At 44.9% G+C, this 26,744-nt stretch overlaps 1 protein-coding gene across 1 annotated transcript in view; it reads right to left on the bottom strand.

Moving 5' to 3' along the window:
- The window catches only part of LOC147081022 (protein phosphatase 1G-like), a gene marked incomplete at its 3' end in the record, with an annotated part of 35,197 nt that extends 9,757 nt beyond the window's left edge, over nucleotides 1–25,440 (bottom strand). The window contains exons 1-5 of the mRNA XM_085980991.1: nucleotides 25,139–25,440; nucleotides 15,973–16,042; nucleotides 13,151–13,236; nucleotides 8,985–9,111; nucleotides 4,108–4,619 (exon numbers count right to left, since the gene is read on the bottom strand). Of these exons, the coding sequence (XP_085837117.1) occupies nucleotides 4,108–4,619; nucleotides 8,985–9,111; nucleotides 13,151–13,236; nucleotides 15,973–16,042; nucleotides 25,139–25,249 (906 nt within the window). The remainder of the gene's footprint in view (nucleotides 1–4,107; nucleotides 4,620–8,984; nucleotides 9,112–13,150; nucleotides 13,237–15,972; nucleotides 16,043–25,138) is intronic.
- Between the last annotated feature and the right edge of the window lie 1,304 nt (nucleotides 25,441–26,744).

The raw sequence follows: 26,744 nt of genomic DNA, 5'->3' as shown, positions 1-26,744 counted from the left end.
CCACTCCTGACACTTGACTGCAGCGCCCAAGTGTTGCAGCATATGGGATACAGATTGTATGAGTTTTTAGTCTAATCTTAATCTCCTGCTCGCTCTCCATACTATTTAATATTGATCTTTTACAAGCTATCAAATTCCCTTTTAAAAGGAATGTACAGACTCTGTTTCAACAGTTTGTGGTTGACAATGCCACCGTCTAACCAGCTTGTGTAAAGAAATCTTTTGCGATTACCTTTAATTTACGTCATATCACATCACCAACCAGTGGAATTAATCCCACTCTTTACCTCAGCATAATCCAGAACTCCAACAAGTCACCTTTAGTCACATCAGCTTAAATGAAAAAAGCCCCAACTTCTGAAGTCACTCTTCGTAACTAATTCCTCATCCGCACCATCAACTTTTCAATTGGTTTTATACCCATTCTACAATGGGCTGCCACAAACAGTACACAGTACTTTAACTGCGTCCTAATTAAGGTCTTCTACAATTTCAAAATGACCTCTGTGCTTCTGTATTCAACATCTTCAGATACAAATCCAAGGATTCTATTTGCCTTTATTTTTGACCTCCCTACTTATGCTGCTTCCTTTAAAGTGACCTTAAATCGATGGACCATTATCCTCATCAGGAGTCTCTTGCATGGTACCTTACCAAATGCTTTCTGAAAATCCACTGAAGGTACATCAATTTTATTCAGCATTTCTTTTTCCTTTGTACAGTAGAGAGACAGAGGAAAGCATACATCCTCTTAGTTTCCAAGGACCAAAGAAATGCACAGCAACTGCAGTAAGTCACAAAAACACCTCAATCTCCAGGCATTAAGGGGATCCAAACCAGAACTTGCTAATTTTTTTGCACAAATATTTTGTGCTAGAAAGTCAACTATTAAAATAGCAACGGGAAACGATTCTAGCAGCAACTGCCCAGGGCATCGCTCAGCGTGTTCCCTTATTGATTGGCTCAAGGACTCATTGGTGAATTTCTTTCAGCTCTTCTGCATAAGCCACGGAGATCTTCATACCTTCAATGTGCTGTCTCTCTGGACTCAGCCCACAAAAGGCATCCACCTTCTTTGGAACAAGATGCCGTTTACAGGAAATTTCATACACCAGCGTTTGCTACCATGAGCAAATAAAATATCAAATTAACCTCAACAGATATCCATCAATTGCTCCATCAATAGAGAGAGAGCTGCACTGCCGGAGGTGCCGTCTTTCGGATGAGGCGATAAACCGAGGCTTCGTCGGTCCTCAGGTGGACGGAAACAATCCCACGGCATGTTTTGAAGAGGAGGGGAGTTATCCCCTGTGTCCTGGCCAATATCTATCCCTCAAACCAACATCACAAAGAGATTATTGGTCATTCTGGGTCCATCAATATACTAAAAACAATGAGAAGTTTATTGACACAATTTACATGCATTCAGATTTTTAAAAAGACTTGAAAGCAGTTCTAGCCTTGCTAGATTCTGCATTACTTATGTACTAGTTATCCGATGTTAGTTGGTTTAATCGCACAGCTGCTACTTCAGAGTGTTGAAGATGCTCAAATGTGCTACAGATTAGGATCAGTAGGTCGCACTCTCGCCTGAGTCAGAGGGTTGTGGGTTCAAGTCCCTCTCCAGGGACTCGAACACAATAATCTAGGCTGACACTCCAGTGCAGTACCGAGAGAGAGCTGCACTGTCAGAGGTGCCGTCTTTCAGAGGAGACGATAAACCGAGGCCTCGTCGGTCCTCTCAGGTGGACGGAAACAATCCCACGGCACTATTTTGAAACGGAGATGGGGAGTTATCCCGTGTCCTGGCCAATATCTATCCCTTAAACCAACATCACTAAAAGAAATTCTGGGTCTTTATCACATTGCTGTTTCTGGGAGCTTGCTATGTGCAATTTGGCTGCCACGTTTCCTACATTGCAACAGTGACTACACTTCAAAATTTTCTTCTTCTTAGGCAGTCCCTCGGAACTGAGGATGACTTGCTTCCACATTAAAAATGAGTTCTCAGGTGGCTGATTAGTCCAATGCGGGACCTACAGTCTCTGTCACAGGTGGGGCACTTCAAAAAGTACTTCATTGGCTGCAAAGCACATTGGGAAGTCCTGCGGTCGTGAAAGGCGCTATATAAATGGATGTCTTTCTTTTCAGGAAAACCTCAGGTTTGACCATGGTCCATGCTTAGTTGACTGACCTCGCCATAGAGGCAGAGATATATAGGTGTGCGAGCACAGGGACCATGTTAGTCGACCACAGTTTACATGGGGAGAATGGCCCATCAGACAATGCACCAGAAAGCTGCGAGGACGAGTGGAATTGTAACCCGGCATAGGTTGGTGCTTTCAGAAAACCACGGGTGAAAAGGAAATAGGAAGACAAAGGGAAAATGAAAGCCGATCACCACAATGCTTTTACTTCAGGGCTTTGTCACATTTGACTTACAGCGTTGCAAGGACCTGATTAATTTAATTAGTACTTCCGTCAGGTTTTCACACCTCAGCAAGAACACTTACTGTCCTGCAATAAGTAAACAGATCAGGAGTTGGGACATTTCCTCAGATTAGATTTTTTTGGGTGGAAAGGAAAGCGGTTGTTAGGGCAGGGACTGAAAGAGCAGGGAAACTACTCTCTTGGAAAATAATTAGCAATTAGAAGAGCTTCCGTACCCAGCTATCACAAAAGCAGCTATAGCACATCAGCACACCCTAAAGCCCAAAGCCAAATACAGGAAACTCTTTTTTATCCGGCACTGACGTGGTGCCGGTTGATCAAAAAGTCCAGACTAAAGAGAGATATACTTACCAAGGTACGAGAGCCCCGTACACGGCCACAGGTGCAGGAGCCCGGTTACACGGCCACAGGTGCAGGAGCCCCGGTTACACGGCCACAGGTGCAGGAGCCCCGGTTACACGGCCACAGGTGCAGGAGCCCGGTTACACGGCCACAGGTGCAGGAGCCCCGGTTACACGGCCACAGGTGCAGGAGCCCCGGTTACACGGCCACAGATCCAGGAACCCCGGTTACACGGCCACAGATCCAGGAGTCCCTGTTGCACGGCCACAGATGCAGGAACCCCGGTTACACGGCCACAGATGCAGGAACCCCGGTTACACGGCCACAGATCCAGGAACCCCGGTTACACGGCCACTAATATATAGTAAAATTATCTGAACCTACTCCTGAATTTTGCCGGTTGAGAGAGATTTCCGGATATTTAGGTGTCGGCTAAAAAAAAGTTTCCTGTACTGGGCTACAACAGGACAATACTGAGCAATCCTACTTTTGTCCAAGGGTCTGAATACTCTTGACATTACTGAACACTTGACTGGCAGACCGTTAAAAAGATACATCTTCAACCCCTATCTGTCTTTCAGATGAGATGTTAAACTGAGGCCCTGACTGATCTCTCAGGTGGACGTAAAAGATCCCATGGCACTATTTTGAAGAAGAGCAGGGGGAGCTATCCCCGGTGTCCTGGCCAATATTTATCCCGCAATCAACAGCACAAACAGATTATCTGGTGGTTATCACATTGCTGTTTGTGGGAGCTTGCTGTGGACAAATTGGCTGCTGTGTTTCCTACATTACAACAGTGACTGCACTTCAATGGCTGTAAAGCGCTTTGGGACGTCCTGAGGTCATGAAAGGCGCTATATACAGGAAACTCTTTTATCCGGCATCGACAGGACTGGCGTGGTGCCGGTTTATCAATAAGTCCAGATTACAGAGAGGTATAGTTAAAAGGTACGAGAGCTCCGTACACAGCAACAAATCCAGGCTTCCCTGTTGCTTAGCAACAGGTGCAAGAAGCCCGGCCACAGACCAAGCGTCCCTGTTGCTTAGCAACAAGTGCAGGAACCCCCGATTACACAGCCAAGAATCAAGAAACGGCCACTAATATGAAGAAAAACTTAACTGAACCTACTCCTGAATTTTGCCGGTTAACCAAGATTTCCGGTTGCTTGGGTGCCAGTAAATCGAGAGTTTCCTGTACATGCAAGTCTTTCTTTTTCCTCAAGTCCACAGTTCCCTCACTTGCCCTTAATAAAGGCTGAGAGAATGAGAAGCTCGTCATGGAGAAAATTGGAAAAGAAATTAAATAGCTACCTCTTCACTGTCTTCCTCTTCTTCTGCTTCTTCAGATTCATCCTCACTGTCCTCAAAGAACACCGACTTGGCTGCCCGCTGTGATTTGGCAGACGATGAGCAGGAGGGTCCAGCATCAGCAGTGGACGATGACACAACAGCCTCTTCGGAGGTGCTCTTGTCGGCTTTGGCAGCTTCTTTATCTAAACCAGAGCCAGTAGTGCTGCCCCCACTCCCCAATCCAGCTTCCTCGCCTCCGCAATCAGAGCTCGAGGAGATCCCCACAGCCGCCTCCGATTTCCCATTTTTGCTCTCTGTCTCACCCATGCCCACTTCACTGCTCTCCAGCTCTCCGTTAATTTCCTTTTCAGTTTTGTTTTTATCTCCATCTTTGGGCAGAGGTTTCTTGACAGCGGGTGAAGTTTTGCTCTTTGCATGTTTGGCACTGTTCTGGTTTTGTCCATATCGGGTGAGTAATTCTTCAATCGTCATTGTAGCCTCTTCGTGTAAAAGTGCAGCCTCCTCATGGTCAACTGAAGGAAAAAAAAGAAACACAGAAAGTTTGCTGAACTATGATGGGGTGGGCATATCTTATTAGTTACAAATGGGCTTAGTGTATTGGCACTAATATGCCGGGGGAGGGGGAGAGAGAAGGGGTAAAATGCATTTACCGTACATGCTCAAATATAATCCGACCCACGTAGAAAACATCACCCCCCCACCCCCAAAAGAAAATAATCTACAATCTCATGCGAATTCACATTACAAAACTCCTATAAGAACATAAGGCGTAGGAGCAGGAGATCATTTGGCCCCTCCAGCCTGCTCCGCCATTCAATAAGATCAAGGCTGATCTGATCTTGGCCTCAACTCCACTTCCCTGCCCGCTCCCCATAAACCTTGACTCCCTTACCATTCAAAAATCTATCTATCTCCACCTTAAATATATTCAATGACCCAGCCTGCACCGCTCTCTGGGGAAGAGAATTCCAAAGATTCACGAGCCTCAGAGAAGAAATTCTTCATTTCCGTTTTAAATGGGTGTCCCCTTATTCTGAAATTATGCCCCCTAGTTCTAGATTCCCCCCCCCCTCCCCGCCCGAGGGGAAACATCCTCGCTGCATCTACCCTGTCAAGCCCCTTCAGAATCTTATATGTTTCAATAAGATCCCCTCTCATCCTTCTAAACTCCAGTGAGTATAGGCCCAACCTGCTCAACCTTTCTTCATAAGACAACCCCTTCATCTCCGGAATCAACCTCGTGAACCTTCTCTGAACTGCCTCCAATGCAAGTATATCCTTCCTTAACTAAGGAGACCAAAACTGTACGCAGTACTCCAGGTGTGGTCTCACCAACGCCCTGTATAGTTGTAACAGGACTTCCCTACTTTTATACTCCATTCCCTTTGCAATAAAGGCCAACATTCCATTTGCCTTCCTAATTACTTGCTGTACCTGCATGCTAACTTTTCGTGATTCATGTACAAGGACCTTTTTGCTATCTAGCAAAATTCTCATCTTTATGCCAGCTGCAGAGTCCACAAGTACATTTTCTGTTCTTTCATTTTTACCAGTGCACACCTATCCACTATTGTTTCACTTCTTCAGCACGGTGATATTTAAATACTAACTTTCCCTATCGACCTCAGTTCCGTCTCCCATTGCCAATTTTACATTTCCTCCCCTTGTATCTATTGCCTCTCCCTATATCCATCTTCCTGGGCTTTTTCCTCATTTTTAAAATCAATGCCGGGAGCTTAGATTGAAGTTGGGAATCAGAAGGGAAGGCTGCCATTTAAAGATCACAACACTGTAGGCAAACAGCATTAAACAGGTTACAAATAAGACGAGATGAATGTACTACTGGGTGTGCTATCTTTTTCAAAATTGAGTTGCCAAGAGAAGCTAGGAGGGAAACGCGAGAGGACTTGATCTGCATACAAGTCAATCCCCCCTGCCCATTTTTAGATTCCAAACCGTATAGGGGGCGATTTTCCCTGGATATTTTAGGCACTAAAGAGCCTCCGAGGTAGCCAAGATGGGGCCTTAAGCTGAAATGGCAGTTTAGCCCACATTTAGCGCAAGACGCCATCTTGGTAAAGGAGATGAAGCTTGCGCAAGGAACAGCCGCCCAAAGGACCTTTAAGGGGCTGATTGCCACTTAAGTCACCTGCTAGCACTCATTAATGAGGCGGCATGGCATTCTGGTGGCTAGCACTTGAAATAACACTCTCTCCTTACAGCGACCAGCTGATTGGGAGTAAACAAGTCATTGCAGAGGATTGAGTGCTACTTAAAGATACATCAGCTTTTACTCTTCACTTGCTGCTGGAGGTCTGAAGAGTAATTTTGAAGCACATCAGGAGATTTTCCGGGACACTTCAACACTCTAGCAACATTTATTCTGGAAATTCTCTGAGAACTTCACCTAAAGAGAGTAAGTGCTGTGCTACTCTACATCATTGGACACCTTATAGGAGTCACCAGGAGAAAAGGAATGCTTGGTCATCGGCATCGTGCTAGGGGTCGCCCTTGGTCTGCAGGAGGAACGGGAGGACGGCAAGAGGCCAGGCAGAGCAGCACCAGCTGCTGCAGGAGAGGGGGACAGGAAAGTGAGGTAGACTCCTTTCCCCCATGCAGGTACAAGACATCCCTCCTCCTCTGGACCTCCTCCACCAGGAACCTCCGTGCTGCAGCAGAGAACCCTGTGCACCATCTCCCTCGTTCCCCAAGCTATCCTGAAACATGCCGCTGTGTGTCAGCCAGCACACTCCACTCCTTCAGTGGAAGTGGGTGGGCGGAGCCCACATATGCTGCTCCATGAAAATTGTGTCTAATCAGCGCTCAAGTGATAAACCTACAGGTGTTTGTTTTAGCATCCCAAGCAAGTTGAAATGGTAAGCACCAATATTGGGTGCTAAAACCACTGTCAAACAGGCGTGTTTTATTAGCAGAGCACCCATTTAGCGCCTGTTTCCACCATTTCACCAAAATAACCCCATAATCTTATACGCAAGTCTACACAGCACGTAGTATGCTTTATATGTTGTACGACTTGCTTCTGTGTGATACCTTTAATCAGCCACTACCACCTGGGACAGACCTGTAATCACCAGTACTTCACCCTACTATTATATGGATTAAAAAGCCTTCTCTAGACAGATGTTTGATTTGTACTAAGTGTATAAAATTATATCCCTGGTTATTTTCAGCTCAAGCGGACCTATGAAAAATTCGCATGATCGCCATTACACTTTATTGAAATCCTAGTGACAACAGCGATACGGTTTAAGCATTGGTGAACAAAGTGCTGAGTTTAGAACTACTTCTCTGTTGGCTCAGTACATTAATGTAGCAAAACGAAACAACCTATTCATTGTTAATATAAACCTAAATGACAATCTCGGTCAAGTGCATTACTGATAGATTGAACTGACAAACATATCCAGTACATTTGAATGACTGTAAAACTTGTGGGGATCAACAGACATGCAATGTTCACACTTTACGCTATGTAATTCAAATTGAGAAACACATTGTACACAAGTAATAATTTACTCTTTAACAAAAAGGAAGACCTTATTTTAAATTACTGCTGATAATTAATTTAACATCTCATTTCAGCTTTTATTACTTTCTTAAAGTTGGATTGTAGCGCACTGCAGCAGAGTGCCTGATAAAAGGATTGCTTCTGTACTATTTTCCCACAAGGAAGATCACTTGAATTTGTACGTTTATTGCATTAGAACTATTGCACCAAGCTCATTTAGGGCAAATTCCATGCTCAAAGAATGGCAAGTTAAATATTTTAAGATAGTCTTTCTCATTATAAAAAGAAAAAAAAGCCATTTTGTCCAATAAGCCTTTCAATATATCCTTCTGTCTTCTCCCTCCTGTGGAAATACATCAAGTTATCTCTTGAACCTATTAATATTTGCTTCATTAGCCTGTCTGTATATGCCTCGTTCTTTTTAAAGTAGGTTGCTCTTTTACGTTTTATATTTGTTGGGGAAGGAGGACAACAACAACTTATATAGTGCCTTTAATGCAATAAAACATCGCAAGACGCTTCACAAGAGAGTTAGCAAAAAAAAAAAAATCAACACCGAGCCATATATGTTACGGCAGATGACCAAAAGAGGTAGGTATAAAGGAGCATCTTAAAGGAGCAAAGATGAGGAGAAACAGAGAGATTTAGGGAGGGAATTCCAGAGCTTTAGGCCTCAGCAGCTGAAGGGACAGCCACCAATGGTGGAGCGATTAAAATCAGGGATGTTCAAAAGGCCAGAATGGGCAGAGTGCAAAGATCTCAGGGGATTATATAGCTGGAGATTAGAGATAAGATGGGGGGAGGCCATGGAGGGATTTGAAAACAAGGATGAGAGGTTTTTTTTAAATCGAGGCGTTGTGTAACCAGGAGCCAGTGTAGGTCAGCAAGCACAGGGGTGATGGGTGAGCGAGACTTGGTGCGAGTTAAGACACGGGCGGTAGAGTTTTGGATGAACTCAAGTTTATGGAGGGTAGAACTAGGGAGGCCGGCCAGGAGTGTGTTGGAATAGTCAAGTCTATTAATAGGCAAGGAGGTAATATGGTGGGAAATGGGGGAAAAAAAATCAAATTATTATAAATAGTTGCATAGTTCTTGGGGAAAGCTGCAGTGCTGGTTTGTAGCAAGTCAAATCACAAGGCACGCAACCAAAATTGAATTCCTTAAAGTCTTTATAGCATTGTTTGTGTATTCTGGTCCTTAGCTATCAGTAGGCCGAGAATGGACTTCACTCCACTTTTTATTTATGATGCCACTCCCAAGCTTACAAACAACTTTTTTTCCTGTAGAATTTGAACCTTGCGTGTCTGGGTTCCACTCCATTCAAAAAATCAGTTTATTTCCAACTTACCATCATCTTCATCAGCAACCTTCTCGCCGTCATCCTCCTGAGGTCGGCCTGCGATCTGGGCAAGTTCTTTGATGACTAGCTCCTCTGTAAGCTTGCCATCTATGGACAGAAAGGCATCCTCCAGCGCCTTGAATTCAAAAAAGGTAAAAAAACAAAAACAAATTAAGGAGATCTTACTATCAATTTATCACCTTCCCCTTCGCCTGGCACCTTCCCGTGCAAGCGGAGGAGATGTAACACCTGCCCCTATACCTCCCCCCTTCCCACTGTCCAGGGCCCCAAACACCCCTTCCAGGTGAAACAGCAATTTACTTGTACTTCTCGCAATCTAGTATACTGTATTCGCTGCTCACAATGCGGTCTCCTCTACATTGGGGAGACCAAACGCAGATTGGGTGACCGCTTTGCGGAACACCTCCGTTCAGTCCATAAGGGTGACCCCGAGCTTCCGGTCACCTGTCATTTTAATTCACCGCTCCATTCCCACTCGGACCTCACCGTCCTTGGCCTCTTGTATTGTTCCACGGAAGTTCAACGTAAACTCGAGGAACAGCATCTCATCTTCTGATTAGGCACTCTGCAGCCTTCCGGACTCAATATCGAGTTCAACAATTTCAGATCATAACCTCGGCCCCTATTACTTTTTTACTTGTAATTTTTCCACTCCTTTCCCCCCCCCCCCCCCCCCCCCCCGCCCTTTCCTTTTGTTTCTCTCTCCCACCTGGCAGCTATCTCTTGCCCTGCCAGTACACTTCACACCTAATCTCAGCCTATTACCATCTCGTCTGGCTTCGAATACCTTTTATTGTCTCTTTTACTTCTTTTGTCTCTTTTTGTCCGATCACAGCCCTGCCTTCGATCTATATTCTTTTCTTTCTAGTTTTGAAGAAGGGTTTCGACCTGAAACGTCAACTCAAATTTCTCTCCACGGATGTTGCCTGACCTGCTGAGTTTTTCCAGCATTTTCTGTTGTTATTTAGGGTTTCAGAATACTGACCAGTCACAGATAAAAGTGTGGTGGTTATAACTGAGCATAAAAAAGGAACTTTTCTGGGGGTGGCATTGGAGGAGGTAGAGGCAGAGAAAGAGAAAATAAATCACAAAAACCAGGCTCTAAGAACTTATTATATGCCCTCATTGCAGTATATTATCCTTACAGAACGTTATAAAATTCGATAAATCACACCTGCACATGTCTACTGAAACCATGCACTATTGGCCAACCCAGGAGGATAATGGCGAGAGCAGTACCAACTTGGTTTAACGGTAGCACTCTTGCCACCGAGTCAGAAGGTTGTGGGTTCAAGCCCCACTTCAGGACCTGTGCGCACAAACTAGGCGGATGCTTCGGTGCTGCTCTCGGGGACCCTCGTTGCCTGTTCCAGTAGACACAAAAGATCCCATGGCACTTTTTCCAAAGACACAGGAGTTCTCCCAGTGTCCAGGCCAACATCCATCCCTCAAAGCAACGGCAGCAAAAACAGGTCAACTAGTCGTTCATCTCATTGGTTGTCCATGTGTGCAAACTGGCCGCTATGTCTCGTGACAAAACGGCAGTGGCTGTTGCTTCAAAAAATAATTTATCGGCTGTGAATTGCTGAGGATCTGAAAGGTATCGTATAAATTCAATCAACAACCGCAATAGTTACTTTTTTTTTTTAATTATAAAATTGTCTTGTAACACTAAAGAAAAACAGGAACAATGTTTTGAAAGGCTTCCTTTTCATCACAAATGACACAGGCCATTAGAAATAATGTTTGGCATAAGACCAGCAATCGGACACAATTACAAGAATCAGCTAGAAAAAAGGTACAGGAAACTTTGTGCTATCCGGAGGTTGAATGTCCAGCAGCTTCGATCTAACGGCAGAAATCAGCAGCCGTTTTGGTTAGGTTTTTTTTCTTCTCCTAGCATTCTTTTCACAGGCAGGCTCTGGAAAGCGTCCCTGTAGCTTAGCAACAGCTTCAGAGACGCTTCCAAGCCACGGGCCGAGTGTTGACAAGCTGTTGCTAAGCAACAGTCTTTGTTGTCAGATACGGAGATGAAAAGCTCCTATCTGATAACATTGACGCTGGTCTATCCGGAAGTTTTGAGGCAACGGCAGCAGCTCGGTCCCATGGGTGCCGGATAGCACAAAGTTTCCTGTACTTTGTAAAAGACTCATCTCTTCATTGGAAACTATCAGTAGAGCAGCATACTAAAAACATAATGAAGGTAATGGGTGAAAATTATCACTGGCAAATGTGACTGTGCTTCAATCAGAGCATGGGGACAATGTGAATACTTCAGACCAGTGGGAGTAGGGTCAACTGTACTGCCGCCACTGGATGCCCTTAATGAGTTTACATAACTCTTCAGAACAGAATTGCCCTGGACAATTGGCCTCAGAGGCTTCATTGGCCCTGAATTTGCAGTCGAAGGCTTCCCACAGGGAATTGCCTCTGATCCACAAATAAAATGCCCGTCTACCTGGTGGTCCGGAGACTCACGGTCCTGGGCCTCTCGGGCAGAGGCCCACATATCCGGTTCGCAAGCATCCCTGGGATCACCTGGGAATCCCCATTCATGTTTATCAGGATTCCGTATGTACGGAAACCCCCATAATTATGAATGGAAATGCCCGAAAAAATACCTCTACACTTCAAATAAATAAATCACATTTAAAATTAATTAACATTTAATTAAACATTTAAAACATTTAATTTTTTGAAAAATAAATTTACAGTACATGTTTTAAAGAGGCTAAAAATAAACTTACCTTATTTCACAGGTTTTTAAATCTATAAAGTATTGATAAAAAATTTCTGTTTTTAAAACTCTTACACTGGTAAAAGCAGGTCGTACGCAGATTGTACAACAGATCGCAAGTTCCGGGTTTTAGCGCGTGCCTAAACCTGGAACTTGCGTGGCCCTTACGGGCGCATGCGCACCTCGTACGCACCTCAAATTACGGCCCAACATATTTCTCCGCCACACTCGCAAAATGTTTTATTTTAATTTTAAATTGCTCCCTTTCAGGTTGCCTGGCCACATACCATTGTCATACTATGTCAGCAGGCTTCCCGGCCCCCTCAATGCCACAAGAGCCGATTGCGGAGGTGAGCGAGCATGGTCCGGTGTGACCCCTTCCGTTTACTATTGGAGAGGCACCAGCTACCCGTTTGTACACACAAAAACAGGTATGATTTGGGGAATCGTTGTACTCAAGGTGGGGTGCCTTAGCATTGGGGAATGGAATATTTTCCCATTTCAAGTATCCAAGTGAGATTACCACTTTACTGCCAAATTAAGGGGCTCTTATTTGGGTTTCAGAGAGCTCAAATACACTGCATATTGGACCCAAATAGCCAGAGACTTTATCCCATCAGCCCAAGCAAAAATTCAAATCCAAACCCCAAAGGAGAGAACGGGATAGATAACCCAGCCACTTGCCCCAACATTCAGCAATATCCAAGCTGAAAAACGTGTCATTTAAGATAAATAACTTGACAGCATCACAAATTCTCAGAGGGAAGCCGTGTCTGAGGGGGAAGAAAAACTATTTTTAATGAACTAATAAGGATCATTAAAGACGAGGTCACCGGTTACTGTCATAAATTCTGGGACTTTCTGGTGATTTGTTAAAGGCCAATTCCCAATCTTAGAAGAACACCCTCCCCACCCCCCCCATCGTACAGAAAAGTGGGTGCCATAATGCATGCGCATCACATTCATGACGTGATGCAGTCCGTGTTGTGTCATGTACACCATACAAGGTACATGATGACTTCATTAATGTGATGTGCGCATCATTTTCAGCTCTAAAGTCAATGCAGAATTGCCCTCAGTTGAGTTCAGACAGTTATTAGTGTGTGTTATCTTAGGGGGCATTGGCACATGATACTCAATAGGGTATCTGTGCACGTTACAGTGATGTTGCAAATAAAACCTTATTTTCGCTGAATTTACCCCCCTCCCCATCTCATTTTCACACGGCTTTTTTGATGCTACAAGTAGAATCTGAAAAACCTGGGTTTTTTAAGTTGGCATTAAATCCAATTTCAACTGTTTCCAGAAATCAAGCACTCAACACGGCTCATCTTACATCTGAACCAGTCTACTGTCACGAATGCTTTTCTACTCTGTGATTTCAAACACATTTTGTTTTAAATTATGAAAGTTATACCTTCTGCAATTTTCCAGTCCTGTAAGCCTGTTGCTCCTTAATAACATCAGGTAGATACTTCGCACAGTACAGTGCCACCTCTTCACCTGGAAGAAATAATAAATTTAGGGCTCCAATTTTAATCAACATACACGTTATCTTTTGAAAGGGAGGAAAGATGAATTCTGAGGGAGTGGGATGCACATTAGACCAGAGTTGGAAGAGCAGAGAATATAGGGTTGTAAATCATTACTGAGGTACGAAATCAAGCCTGTAAGTGGTGAAACCACAGATGTAGATTCCAGCAGCATTGAGATGTAGGCAGGACTGAGGGTGGGGTTTGAATCTCAGTCGTGGTTGAGCAGGACACCCAATCTCAAGGCCAACCTGAACAATGTGTACGTGTGGGGACGGGGACGGATGATCTGGGGGGGGGGGGGGGGGGGGCGCACAGGAGAGAAGGAAAGGTGGAATAGTTACCCGAGAATGTAGTGTTGGGCCAACCCAACAGAATGGCCAAGTCTTGGAGACGCTGAGCTGGAGGAAGTTGTGGCTCACGTCAGATTGCTCAGCGGCAGTCGTGGAGCCAAGGATTGTTGTGGAGGTGTACGGTTGGATCTCATTGGTATATATGGAAACTGAACCCGCACATGTGTGCAACGTCACCAAGGGGCCAGCGTGTAAATGAGGAATATGAGGGGCCAAGGATTGATCGCTGGATGTGACTGCGAAGGCATAGGGGAAGCCATCATTGTGGGAAATGGCCTCTCCTTTTGCAAAACTATAAAAATGTAAGACACTGAAAATACCCTGTAGGATGGTCAGCAGTCGAAAGAGAAACACAGATTAGCATTTCAGATGTTCTGATGAAGTGCCCTACCTCAACAAGTGTTTTTAGGCGCTATTCAAACAATTGAATTTTCAGGGCCTCACGCTTACTGCAGTAAAATGGTCAAAAATAGATGACTCCCTCCACTTCAAAATGACAACGGCACCCAGTTCAAGAATTAGAACACTTTTGTGGAATTTAGCTTCTTTCAATTTAATCTCTGTGGTGTATAAACTATTATTACAAACTTCAATCACAAACATTAAAGTCTGCAGAAATTACCAGAGAACAGAGTTTGCAATATAACTTGGGCTTAGTAGTTGCCATTACTACAAACTACTCAAAACTCGAGTTACAATTTGGATTCTTTTCAACATTTTTTGTGTGCAAACCAGACATACGAATTAGGAGCAGGAGGAGGCCATTCGGCCCCTCGAGCCTGCTCCACCATTCAATCAGATCATGGCTGATCTTCCACCTCAACTCCACTTTCCTGCACTATCCCCATATCCCTTAATTCCCCTAGAGTCCAGAAATCTATCGCTCTCAGCCGTGAATATACTCAACGACTCAGCATCCACTGTCCTTTGGGGTAGAGAATGCCAAAGATTCACGACTCGGAGTGAAGAAATTGCTCCACATCTCAGTCTTAAATGCCCGACCCCTTATCCTGAGACTATGCCCTCTCGTTCTAGACTCTCCAGCCAGGGGAAACAACCTCTTCAGCATCTACCCTGTCAATCCCCCTCAGAATCTTATATGTTTCAATGAGATCACCTCTCATTCTTCTAAACTCCAGAGAGTATCGGCCCAATCTACTCAATCCCTCCTCATAGGACAACCCTCTCATCCCAGGAATCAATCTAGCAAACATTCGTTGCAGCGCCTCCAAGGCAAGTATATCCTTCCTTAGATAAGGAGACCAAAATGTGCACAGTACTCCAGACCGCTTCAGTTATGATCTGAAACCTGCATTTTTCCACTGCCGACAATGCTGAGTTAGTGGAGGCCAGGATCTTACAATTAACCCTTGCTATAGTAAATTGCTTACTAAAAGTTACCTCGGACTACCAAGTCTCTTGTCAATCCAGGAGGCAGAAAACGTCAAGCACAATAACCACTTTGCTCAGTCTAAAACTACTTACAAAATGCTTTCCTCTTTAGATTTACAAGCAAACATAGTCATACTATATAGCACAAATAGCAAATTATTAGAACTGTTTAGAGTCCACTGGTCTTCCAGCTTTTTGCAGCAAATGAAATGACAGTCTCTTGAAACATGCAAGCCAACTGCTTAAGGGGTTTGATTTACCCACACATACATCAGTACTGCCCAAAACTGATCACTGAAAAATTCTTGTGCTTTACATCATTTAATCCCATAGCAGCCAAGTTACATTAGCTAACAAATCAAACACAATTGACGTGGTAGTCTGTTAATGAGTTAACACATGGCTGAAACAATCCCAAAATGTGTACTATATTTGCATGTAAAAGTTTCTGGAAGCCAGATGCATTCCTGTCTGGAGCTGCTGGCAAATGACAAAAGAAATAAATTATATATATCACAAGACAACCCCACACATTTTTCAATCGCTTGAGGTGGCCGGAGAGGAATGCTCCAGATTCTATTTTTTCCTTATTGGCCTTTATTTGCCACTCCCAGGAGATTACATCACTGGGGGGAGGGGGGGCGGGGTAGGAAGTGTCTAGTCATGATGCACCAGGCATCATGTCATTTTCGTATGTTCGTATCCAAGATTGCAGACTGTGTGGCAAGTCAACTTCCTGCAGCGCTGCACACAGGGAATCAAGACAAAGAGCAGTCTTCAGGTGAAACTGGGCAGTAGGGCGTGCAAATGTTTATTCAGTCCCCATTTTAAAAGGCATATACATGTCCTTGTTGATATTCCTGTCATAAATTCCTATGTCCACATACACACACTCTTGCATGTATGGATGCACAATAAATGACCCTGCAGGCAAAAAAATTCTATTGCTCACATTCTCTTACCTCCATGTCCATCATAAACTGCAAACATAGCAGTTTCAGTATCCAAATCAGGGATACAGTTGTGGGCATCCTGAAAAATATAAATTCAGAATACATTTCAGTTTGTACAAATATCTGAATAATGATCTGCCATATTTAAATTGGAATCACCACATTACTAAGAAACTTGCTAACTTCAATAGTGTAACAGGTTCTCTCATCAGGCCTAACTGCCTGTATGTATTAATATCTTGAGAAATGCAAATGTGACAGTCTTCACAGCATCGATATTCCTCAAGTCAGCCATTGAGTGTCGTCAAAAGTAATGCAGATGCTCACAATAATGAAATTGTCTGATACATACCTTGAACTAAAGACGTGCTATCTAACATGCATGTACATGCCACCTCAGTCTATTAAAAGATTTTTCTTTCAGAATGCAAGTGTAGCAAACAAACGATAAACACATTTCGCAAATTAGCACATGCCCTCATGATTAGACCCTCTAATAACTCCTTAACCTTCAGCTGATCTGAGCATGAGGAGGGCACAATCTGGAAAATTTTGTACAGCTCCATCATAACCTCCCTGCTCTTATATTCTATGCCTCGGCTAATGAAGGCAAGTATCCCATATGCCTTCTTAACCAAAATAACAACAGAAAATGCTGGAAAAACTCAGCAGGTCAGGCAACATCCGTGGAGAGAAATTTGAGTTGACGTTTCGGGTTTGACCCTTCTTCAAAACTGGAGAGAAAAGGAACTAGATCGAAGGCAGGGCTGCGATCGGACAAAAGAATAAAAGACCCAAAAGAAGTAAAAGAGATTAGAAGCTAGACGAGATGGTAATATGCTGGGATTAGGTGTAAAGTGTACTGGCAGGGCAAACGATAGCTGCCTTCTCCCAATCTCACCCCCTGCCGTGTGTTCACTATCCCCTCTGACCTTCCACTCTCTGACCCTGAACGATCAGTCCTCAGCAAAGGCCTGAGCTTCATCCCCTTACGCCCCCACCTCAATGAATTTCGAGCTCGGCACGATGCTGAGCTCTTTTTCCGCCGCCTTCGTCTCCGTGCCCACTTCTTTGGCCAGGAGTCTTCCCCCTCGCACAACTGACCCTTTCTCCCGCTTGCAGAATTCCCATTCTACCTGGACCCCTCCCCCTGGCCTCTTACCCTCTCTAGATCTTTTCATCGCTAACTGCCGACGTGACATCGGCCGTCTCCATTTCTCTGCTCCCCTCACTCACTCCAACCTACCTCCCTCTGAACTTGCAGCACTCCATTCTCTTAGATCCAACCCTGACATTGTCATTAAACCCGCTGACAAGGGTGGTGCTGTTGTTGTTTGGCGTACTGACCTCTACCTAGCGGAAGCTGAACGCCAACTCTCCAACACCTCCTCCTACCTCCACCTGGACCATGACCCCACTACCGAACATCAAACCACCGTGTCCAAGACTGTCACTGACCTCATCTCCTCTGGAGATCTTCCCCCCGCTGCCACCAACCTCATAGTTCCCCAACCCCACACAGCCCGCTTCTACCTCCTTCCCAAGATCCACAAACAGGACTGCCCTGGTAGACCCATCGTTTCAGCCTGTTCTTGCCCTACGGAACTTATCTCTTCCTATCTTGACTCTATCTTTTCTCCCCTTGTCCAGTCTCTTCCCACCTACATCCGCGACTCTTCGGACGCCCTCCGCCACTTTAACAGTTTCCAGTTTCCTGGCCCCAACCGCTTCCTTTTCACCATGGACGTACAATCCCTCTACACCTCCATCCCCCACCCGGATGGCCTGAGGGCACTCCGCTTCTTCCTTGAACAGAGGCCCGGCCAGTCCCCATCCACCACGACCCTCCTCCGCCTGGCTGAACTTGTTCTCACATTGAACAACTTCTCCTTTAACTCCACTCATTTCCTCCAAATCAAAGGTGTTGCCATGGGTACTCGCATGGGTCCTAGCTATGCCTGCCTTTTCGTGGGCTATGTGGAACAATCTTTGTTCCAGTCCTACTCGGGTCCCCTCCCTCACCTCTTTTTCCGATACATTGATGACTGTATCGGTGCCGTTTCCTGCTCTCGCCCCGAACTTGACAATTTCATTCACTTTGCCTCCAATTTCCACCCTTCCCTCACCTTCACATGGTCCATCTCTGACTCTTCCCTTCCCTTCCTCGACTTCTCCGTCTCCATCTCTGGGGATAGGTTATCGACCAATATTTACTACAAGCCCACTGACTCCCACAGCTACCTGGACTACACTTCCTCCCACCCCGCTTCCTGTAAGGACTCTATTCCATTCTCCCAGTTTCTCCGCCTCCGCCGTATCTGCTCCGACGATGCCACCTTCCACACCAGTGCTTCAGACATGTCTTCCTTTTTCCGCAACCGAGGATTCCCCTCTACCGTGGTTGACACTGCCCTCGACCGGGTCAGTTCTATCTCCCGCACCTCTGCCCTCACCCCTGCCCCTCCCTCCCGGAACCACGATAGGGTTCCCCTTGTCCTCACCTTTCACCCCACCAGCCTCCACATTCAACGGATCATCCTCCGGCATTTCCGCTACCTCCAAGGTGATCCCACCACCAAACGTATCTTCCCCTCCCCTCCCCTTTCAGCATTCCGCAGGGACCGCTCTCTCCGAGACACCCTAGTCCACTCCTCTATCACCCCAAACAGCCCTTCCCCTTCGCCTGGCACCTTCCCGTGCAAGCGGAGATGTAACACCTGCCCCTATACCTCCCCCCTCCCCACTGTCCAGGGCCCCAAACACCCCTTCCAGGTGAAACAGCGATTTACTTGTACTTCTCGCAATCTAGTATACTGTATTCGCTGCTCACGATGCGGTCTCCTCTACATTGGGGAGACCAAACGCAGATTGGGTGACCGCTTTGCGGAACACCTCCGTTCAGTCCGTAAGGGTGACCCCGAGCTTCCGGTCGCCTGTCATTTCAATTCACCGCTCCATTCCCACTCGGACCTCACCGTCCTTGGCCTCTTGTACTGTTCCACGGAAGCTCAACATAAACTCGAGGAACAGCACCTCATCTTCCGATTAGGCACTCTGCAGCCTTCCGGTCTCAATATCGAGTTCAACAATTTCAGATCATAACCTCGGCCCCTATTTCATTTTTACTTATATTTTTCCACTCCTTTCCTCCCCCCCCCCTCTCCTTTTGCCTTCTTAACCACCTTATCTACCTGTCCTGCTGCCTTCAGGGATCTATGTACATGCACACCAAGGTCCCTCTGATCCTCTGTCCTTCCTAGGATCCTACCATTCATTGTGTATTCCCTTGCCTTGTTAGTCCTCCCAAAATGCATCACATCACACTTTTCAGGGTTAAATTCCATTTGCCACTGTTCTGCCCATCTAACCAACCCGTCTATACCGTCCTGTAACCTGAGGCTTCCCTCCTCGCTATTTACCACTCCACCAATTTTCGTGTCATCTACAAACTTACTGATCATACCTCCTACATTCATATCTAAATCATTAATGTACACTACAAACAGTGTATCTTCTATATAGACCAACGTTAAGAACTTAAATATCAAGTATTTTTCCAGCCGCATCTATGGATGGCACAAGAACTGGCTTACAGGAGATACTGTGGCAGCTAAATGAAGGATGGGTGAAAAATCAACCCAATGTACAACTACAATCTTGGCATTTGAACTTTAGCTATTAATTCAGTTTCCTCACGGCGTTGAATCATTCCAGCTGCCCCCCAAGAATGATCCAAACCAGATCTTTAACTTGTAATGAGACCCATGCGCTAAAAGCGCGTTGTTTCAACCAACACGTTTATACTTTCTATGAAAATCAATCACGTTGCCCAGTCTTAACCAGCAGAGTCTGGGGGCTCAAAACCAAGAGGAAAGAGATAACGAATAGACCATTAAAATATTAGTGTTGAGGCATGAACCAAATACATAATTCCTTGAAAGTGATTGTGGCTTTAGACGCCTGCACTAAAATGGTCATTAGGATTTTGGGCTTTATAAATAAGGGCATAGAGTACAAGTGTAAAGGAACAATTATAAATCTGTACAAAACATTAGTTAGGACAGTGGCGGTGTGTAGTTTTGGGCACCTCATTCCTGAAAGGATGTTAAAGGCATGTATACTGTAGCTGCATCAGGATGACAGTGCATGGGAAACAAATAGTTTGAGGAGAGAGAATGGGACCATTTCCACTGGAGCAGAGAACACCAAGAACAGGTTTAATGGAGGTTTTTTTTAATTTGATAAAGTGATAAACAACTTGCATTTATATAGCGCCTTTAATGTAGTAAAACGTCCCAGGGCGCTTCACAGGAGCGTAATGAGACAAAACTTTGACACCGAGCCGCATAAGATATTAGGTCAGATGACCAAAAGCTTGATCAGATTTTAAAGAAGGAAAGAGAGGTGGCAAGGTTTAGGGAGGCGATTCCAGAGCTTAGACAGCTGAAAGCACGGCAGCCAATGGTGGAGCAATTGAAATCGGGAATGCGCAAGAGGCCAGAATTGGAAGAGTTTGGCAGGTATCCGAGGGTTGTAGGAGGTGAGAGATAGGGAGGGGCGAGGCCATGGAAGGATTTGAAAACATAAATGAGAATTTTTAAATTGAGGCGTTGTTTAACCGAGTGCCTTGGAATAGTCAAGTCTGGAGGTATCAAAGGCGTGGATGAGGGTTTCAGCAGCGGATGAGCTGAGGCAGGGGCGGAGTTGGGCGATGTTACAGAGGTGGAAATAGACGGTCTTACGCGGTGGTGTCAACATGTGGTCGGACGTTCATCTCGGGGTCAAATAGGACACCAAAGTTGTGAACCGTCTGGTTCAGCCTCAGACAGATGCCAAGCAGTCTGACAATTTAGAGACTGTGGAGGGGTCTGGAGAGGTGGTGGCGAGGTAGAGCTGGGTGTCGCCAGCATACACGTGGAACCTGACGCTGTGTTTTCGGATGATGTCGCCAAGGGGCAGCATGTAGATGAGAAATAGGAGGAGGGGGCCAAGGGTAGATCCTTGAGGGGACACCAGAGGTAACGGTGCGGGAGCGGGAGGAGAAGACATTGCAGGCGATTCTCTGGCTATGACTGGACAGATAAAAATGGAGTGCAGTTCCATCCAGCTGGACGACGGTGGAGAAGGTTGGTTTGGTCAACCGTGTCAAAGGTTGCAGGCAGGTCTAGAAGGACAAGAAGGGATAGTTTGCCACAGTCACAGTCATCATAGAGAAAGACTATTTCCTCTTGAAGGCCCTTCGCCACTGACTCCCAACAATTTAAAACTTAAAGAGCAAAAGAGGGGTTAGGAGATTTTTTTGTGTCGCGGGAGCATGGATGCTTTGCCAGAGTGGTTGAACCAGTGGCAGCTGCACATTTTAAAGGAAATTAGATAAATATTCGAATTAGAGGAAGATACAAGTCTATAGGGAGGACAGCAGGGCGATGTGACTAGTATTGTATTACTTTAGCACAAAGCCAACAGACATGATGGGCCAAATGGCCTCCACCTGTGCTGTAACGTCCTTTGGCTCTAACTCTTTTCCTCCAGATAAAGGGAAAGTCATCTTCATGACGTGGTCACCATGGACTATTTTGAATTTCCCACTACAACCTTTTCCCATTCTTGCATCCTTCCAATAATGCTGTGTCAGAGCACAGTAAAATAACTCCCCCAAACCACCTTACAGCCAGTCTCATCTTTTCCTGCATTTATATTAGCGTGGAGATTAAAATAGTCTAGAGTATGTGTCTTACTTTCAGAATAAAGATACTCTTACAATTATTTTTCCAGCTTTGGTCTCCTGGTTAAAACAAATTGGATAGGATACTTGCGTATGAATACAGCAAGACCAGCTACAGACATCGCATGAAGATTTAAAAAATAAATAAGGATATTCAATTTGTAGAGAATTATAAATGCCAGGTTTGGAAGTCATATGGAGACTCAAACGACCCTACTTTTAAAGTCACAATACAATCATGTTTTTATTACAGTACTTCATATCTTTCATGACACACTCTTTAATTGTTTAAATGGAAAGTGAAGTTCAGAGGAGCAACAGGATTAGTAAGGTGTTTGGGGGGGGGGGGGGGGGGGGCGTGTGGAGGAAGAGAAGAGGTGGAAATGGATAGATACCCTGACACAGAGTGGAGGTATCAGTCAAATGATCTGTAACCTACTTAAAAGAAAGCAGGAAATTGTTAGATCATGTAAAAAAAAAAAAAATTTAGTCAGACAATACAAACGGGGTTACGGTAGAGAAAAGCTAGGGGAGGTAGTTGAAGGCATGGTGAAGGATTTAGATTTTGAAGAAGCTTTTGAAAGCGAGGTAACAAGATGGAAGAGGTTAGCAAGAGAATTCCAGAGTGCGGGTAAGGGGAGGGGGAAGGAACAGTCAAAGTTCCCTGATGGACTCGGAGAAATGACATTATTGGCATTTATATTGCACTGTAACATTTTGCGATGAGAATTTGGACAACAGACAACACTTGAGGTATTACTACTCTGCCTATAACCTGGAGAAACACACAAAGGCGTGGATAACTGGTGCTCTGAGGAATAGCTGCATCATTTTAACTGAAGTACGGCACTATAGGGCAGAAAAATTTGCCTTCACAGTTGGCAACTGTGGGGATAACGAAGTGCCTGCAAATAAAAGCAAAATCCACTGGAATTATTTTCAACACTGTAAACTCATACCACCAGCACGGAAGCAGCTACACCGTACACAGCAGATGACCCCACACAGGTGCTGACGGCCAACCCCCACAGTAACAAACCTCTTTGTTTGACTACACTGCCTGTTGTGACTTCCAGCAGACATGAGCTTTGATTCCATTGCCGGTATGGACCAGGAAACCCTGACCAACGTGGAAATTGACAATGCTGCACATGGGAGGGTGCTGCGCCTAGTGGATGCAGCAGTGAGGAAGAGACCCAAATGAACGGAGCCAGCCAATAGATGGAGGAAGAAGCAGCAGCCTCATCACAGTCATGGTGTCCAGTTCTGTGAAACTGTTGAGGAAGTGACTGATAACCAAGGCAGGCGTCCCAACAGAACTTTTCTCTGCGTTAAGTACTTGGTGGGCAAATCAGTAAGCAAACCACATTCACAGTATTTTGCAAAGTGACTGACTTTGCAATGCGCAATGTGTACAATGCTCAAGTTTCAACCATGTGCAGTGCAACAGTTGCTTTGATGCTTTCTGACCTTTTAAGTGTTGTTGTAGTGTTTTGCTGTCCGGTGTTTCATTATTACTAATTCAAACTATTGGATAATTTGAGCAAATGACAATTGAAATTAAAACGGAGTAGATTGCATTTTCTGACCTTAAAATTGGCAGTCAGCATACAGGGGTACTACACAATGGGTTATAGTCAATGAGCTAAATCATGACCAGGACATACTTCTGATTATGCACCGTGGGTTCAAGTCACCAAGAGAAGTGATAGAAAATAAAATAAATTTGACTGACCGTTTTAGAACAGTGGGATGTACAGAAATAATTTATCTGGCAAAGTTGCAAAACTTCATGCATGTTTCACTGCTGTAGTATTTTTCACAAATTCTATTGATTCAGTTAATTGACAAAAAAACTTACAATATTTGCCCTATCAGATTACCCATAAACCTTCAGGTTCTATAAACATGTATACCCTCTGTTTTACATCATCCATCATCTTTAAACACAAGAAAATCGATTATGAAAGAATGCAAGCAATTTGAGAAAAAGAGATCACTTCATGTGACATTGTACCTGTAATTGGAATTTACAGCAAATACTCAGTCAGAAGTCAAAAGTGTTGGTCTATGACTTTATCTGAACCAAATTATCATGCAATTCAGTGACTCACTTCGTTCATGCTTAGCCTGAAAAGGTACAGTGGAACATGTACTTAAGTGAGCTTTTAAAAAACAATTGTTTATAGCTGCCACACTTTGCGGTCCAGAACAGATAATACAAGAGCTTTATCGTCTATATTACAACCACCTAAATCCAATTATTCCCAACTGTAGTCACTACTGTAAATTGTACTGCTAACAACAGTTGGCCAGGATTGGACTAGAGTTAGAAGCTCCTCAGTCCGGTCAAGTGTTAGCCATGCATTACAGGTTAGTAGTTATTCCTGGCCAGTTGGAGTTTTGTCTTTCAAATCATATAATTACATAGATTCGGTGTGGAGACGCTTAATTTCTTGTATATACTAGATTACTTGCCAGGTGAGGATCAGGAGTCAGATACATTAATGTATCTTACACTGCTAAATAACTACTTGTGAAGGTTTCCACGCATAAACATGTGGTAATTATAGAGTGTTCTGAAAAAGCATCTGATTGAAACATTAACTTATCTTTTCAGATGCTGACAAACCTGCAGGGTTATTTCCAGCATGTTGTTTTTAATTCCAGATTTTCACTTTTCCTCTTCGCATTTTAAACCACACTGTCTTTTGCTATATTTGTTACCATCTGTACCTTCTCTGGTGGGATTTAGAGTCCAAGGTTGCCAGAGTCTCAATTAAATGCCCACCTGTGAATTGCAGGTAATTTGATCATTTTTGTGAATGACTGACAATGAAGTCTCACTCTACATAACACAATTGCTACTGGCACTACCTAAGAAAAAGTGTAATCTGAAACAACAGAAATTTTTTGGAAATAGGCAGTGGGTCAGTGTCTGAAAGAAAAATGTAGGTTACCAATTCTTGGAAAGTTGTGCATTTCCAAAAATACTACTGGCGTTAAATCCTGCATTTATTTAATCAAGTCTCTCAAGCATGAGAAAACAGGAGAGTCTCAACAACTTTATACATGGAACACTTTAAGTACAGCAAGAATTGTACTTTTGTTAATACACCTGCTTAACCGAATACACCTTTGATGCAAATCAATAGGCTGGCTGGGTCTTTTCTCCACGCGGTATTACAGAACAGTTCACTTTCCAGTTTTACTTAAACAATTTTAGATTACATGACGTGCCTAGATCCCCCCACCGTCGCTCACGGTTAACAATGAACAATGTGTTTGCTCCCATCTGCCAGTGAACGCGCGAAATAACGCGCGACAGGAAAAGATTGGATCCAGCACACACACACACACGATCAAACACCAGGCGAAGCCCAGTCACAAGGCCCCGGTGCAGATAACGTGTGTGGTGTGCATGCATGCACTCACTCACTCTGCACTCACCTCCATGGAAACCCGCCAGCCTTGCATGGCAGAGACGCCGAAGCCGAATTTGTCGGTGCATCGCTCGCACGAGCTCTTCACCGTGTTGGGTTGCGACAGGTAAGCACCCATGCTTCTTCAATAACCCCCCCGCCGCCTCCTCCTCCTCCTCTTCGCTCTTTCTTTCTTCCAGCAAGCAAGGCCAAGGCGGCAGCAGCAATAGCAGCAGCACCTCCTCCTCCTGTAGCCGCAGATGGGTTTTCTGGCGGGCGGGCTGATTGACAGGCACACGGATGGGGGAACCGGCGCGGGCGGGGGGGTCAGAGCGCACTGACAGCCAATGGGAGGGAGAGAGGGAGCGATCACCACGGCAACCGGCGCGGGGGGGGGTCAGACCGCGCTGACAGCCAATGGGAGGGAGAGAGGGAGCGATCACCACGGCAACCGGCGCGGGGGGGGGGTCAGAGCGCGCTGACAGCCAATGGGAGGGAGAGGGCGCGATCACCACGGCAACCGGCGGCCCTGAGATGGCGGCGCGCTTCAGCCGCTGCTCGCCCGCACATACCGACTTCATTCAGTAAAATCTTTTGCGTTTTTGCTGAAGGGGATTTTTTTTTTTTAAATCCTCCTCACTTTTTAGTTTAAATAAAGACATGTGGTCTCCCCCTCCGGCACACGTTCGCTCACCACCCCAAAAAAGGGAATTAATTCTTATATATGTGTATATTCTATATAAAAATAGTCTATTTCATCCAGCTTAGCCTATTACTTTGCCACCCTCGGAGCACAACAAGCTTTAAATTATATATAAAATGAGGTGACGGGACAACGCACACACACCGAGGGGGACACTCTTGGAAGATGGCGGCGGACTTCACGCGTCACTTCCGGCTGACCATCGACGTCACTCCTGGAAGTGACGTGATCAAAGCGCGGGATTTGGACTCGCTTCCCCCCCAACCCCGGAAGTTCCAATGATAGAACTACAAGGTCCAGCACACTCTGAAACCAAAAAAAAAGCAAGACTTGTATTTTCAACGATAGTAAAATACTGCGGATGCTGGAAATCCGAAATAACAACAGAAAATGCTGGAAAAACTCAGCAGGCCCGGGCAACATCCGTGGAGAGAGAAACAGAGTCAACGTTTCAGGTCGAAACCCTTCGTCACGATTGAAAAAGCACAGGAAATGAAACAGATTAAGAGGCCAGTTTGGGGGCTGGGAAATGGGGAGACCAAACGCAGATTGGGTGACCGCTTTGCGGAACACCTCCCTTCAGTCCGTAAGGGTGACCCCTGTAGTGTCCGCGTATCAATAACACACGGACTGCAGGAGAACAATAATAACAGGTATTTACTGAACAGAGGGTATGCTGAAATTGAAAGCCTGCTATGGCTTTATATACAGGTGTGGTCACTGCCGGTACTACAGTATAAAATCAGTTCTCTCTTAAAGGTGCATACACAACAATTCCTCCCCTTTTAGATAAACAGTACATAACATTCATTTAACAATTAAATAATAACTAATTACAATTACAATTTTCTCTGTACTATATACATCAACTGAAGTAATCATTTATAAATTCAGTCTTTGAGGAGGCTTCCTGATCCTGACTGGATAGCGC

Source organism: Somniosus microcephalus, unplaced genomic scaffold (genome assembly GCF_052327205.1).
Source record: "Somniosus microcephalus isolate GS21.2 unplaced genomic scaffold, FLI_Smic_1.0 scaffold883, whole genome shotgun sequence".
Lineage (NCBI taxonomy): Eukaryota > Metazoa > Chordata > Chondrichthyes > Squaliformes > Somniosidae > Somniosus > Somniosus microcephalus.
This window is presented reverse-complemented; position numbering and strand designations above follow the sequence as displayed.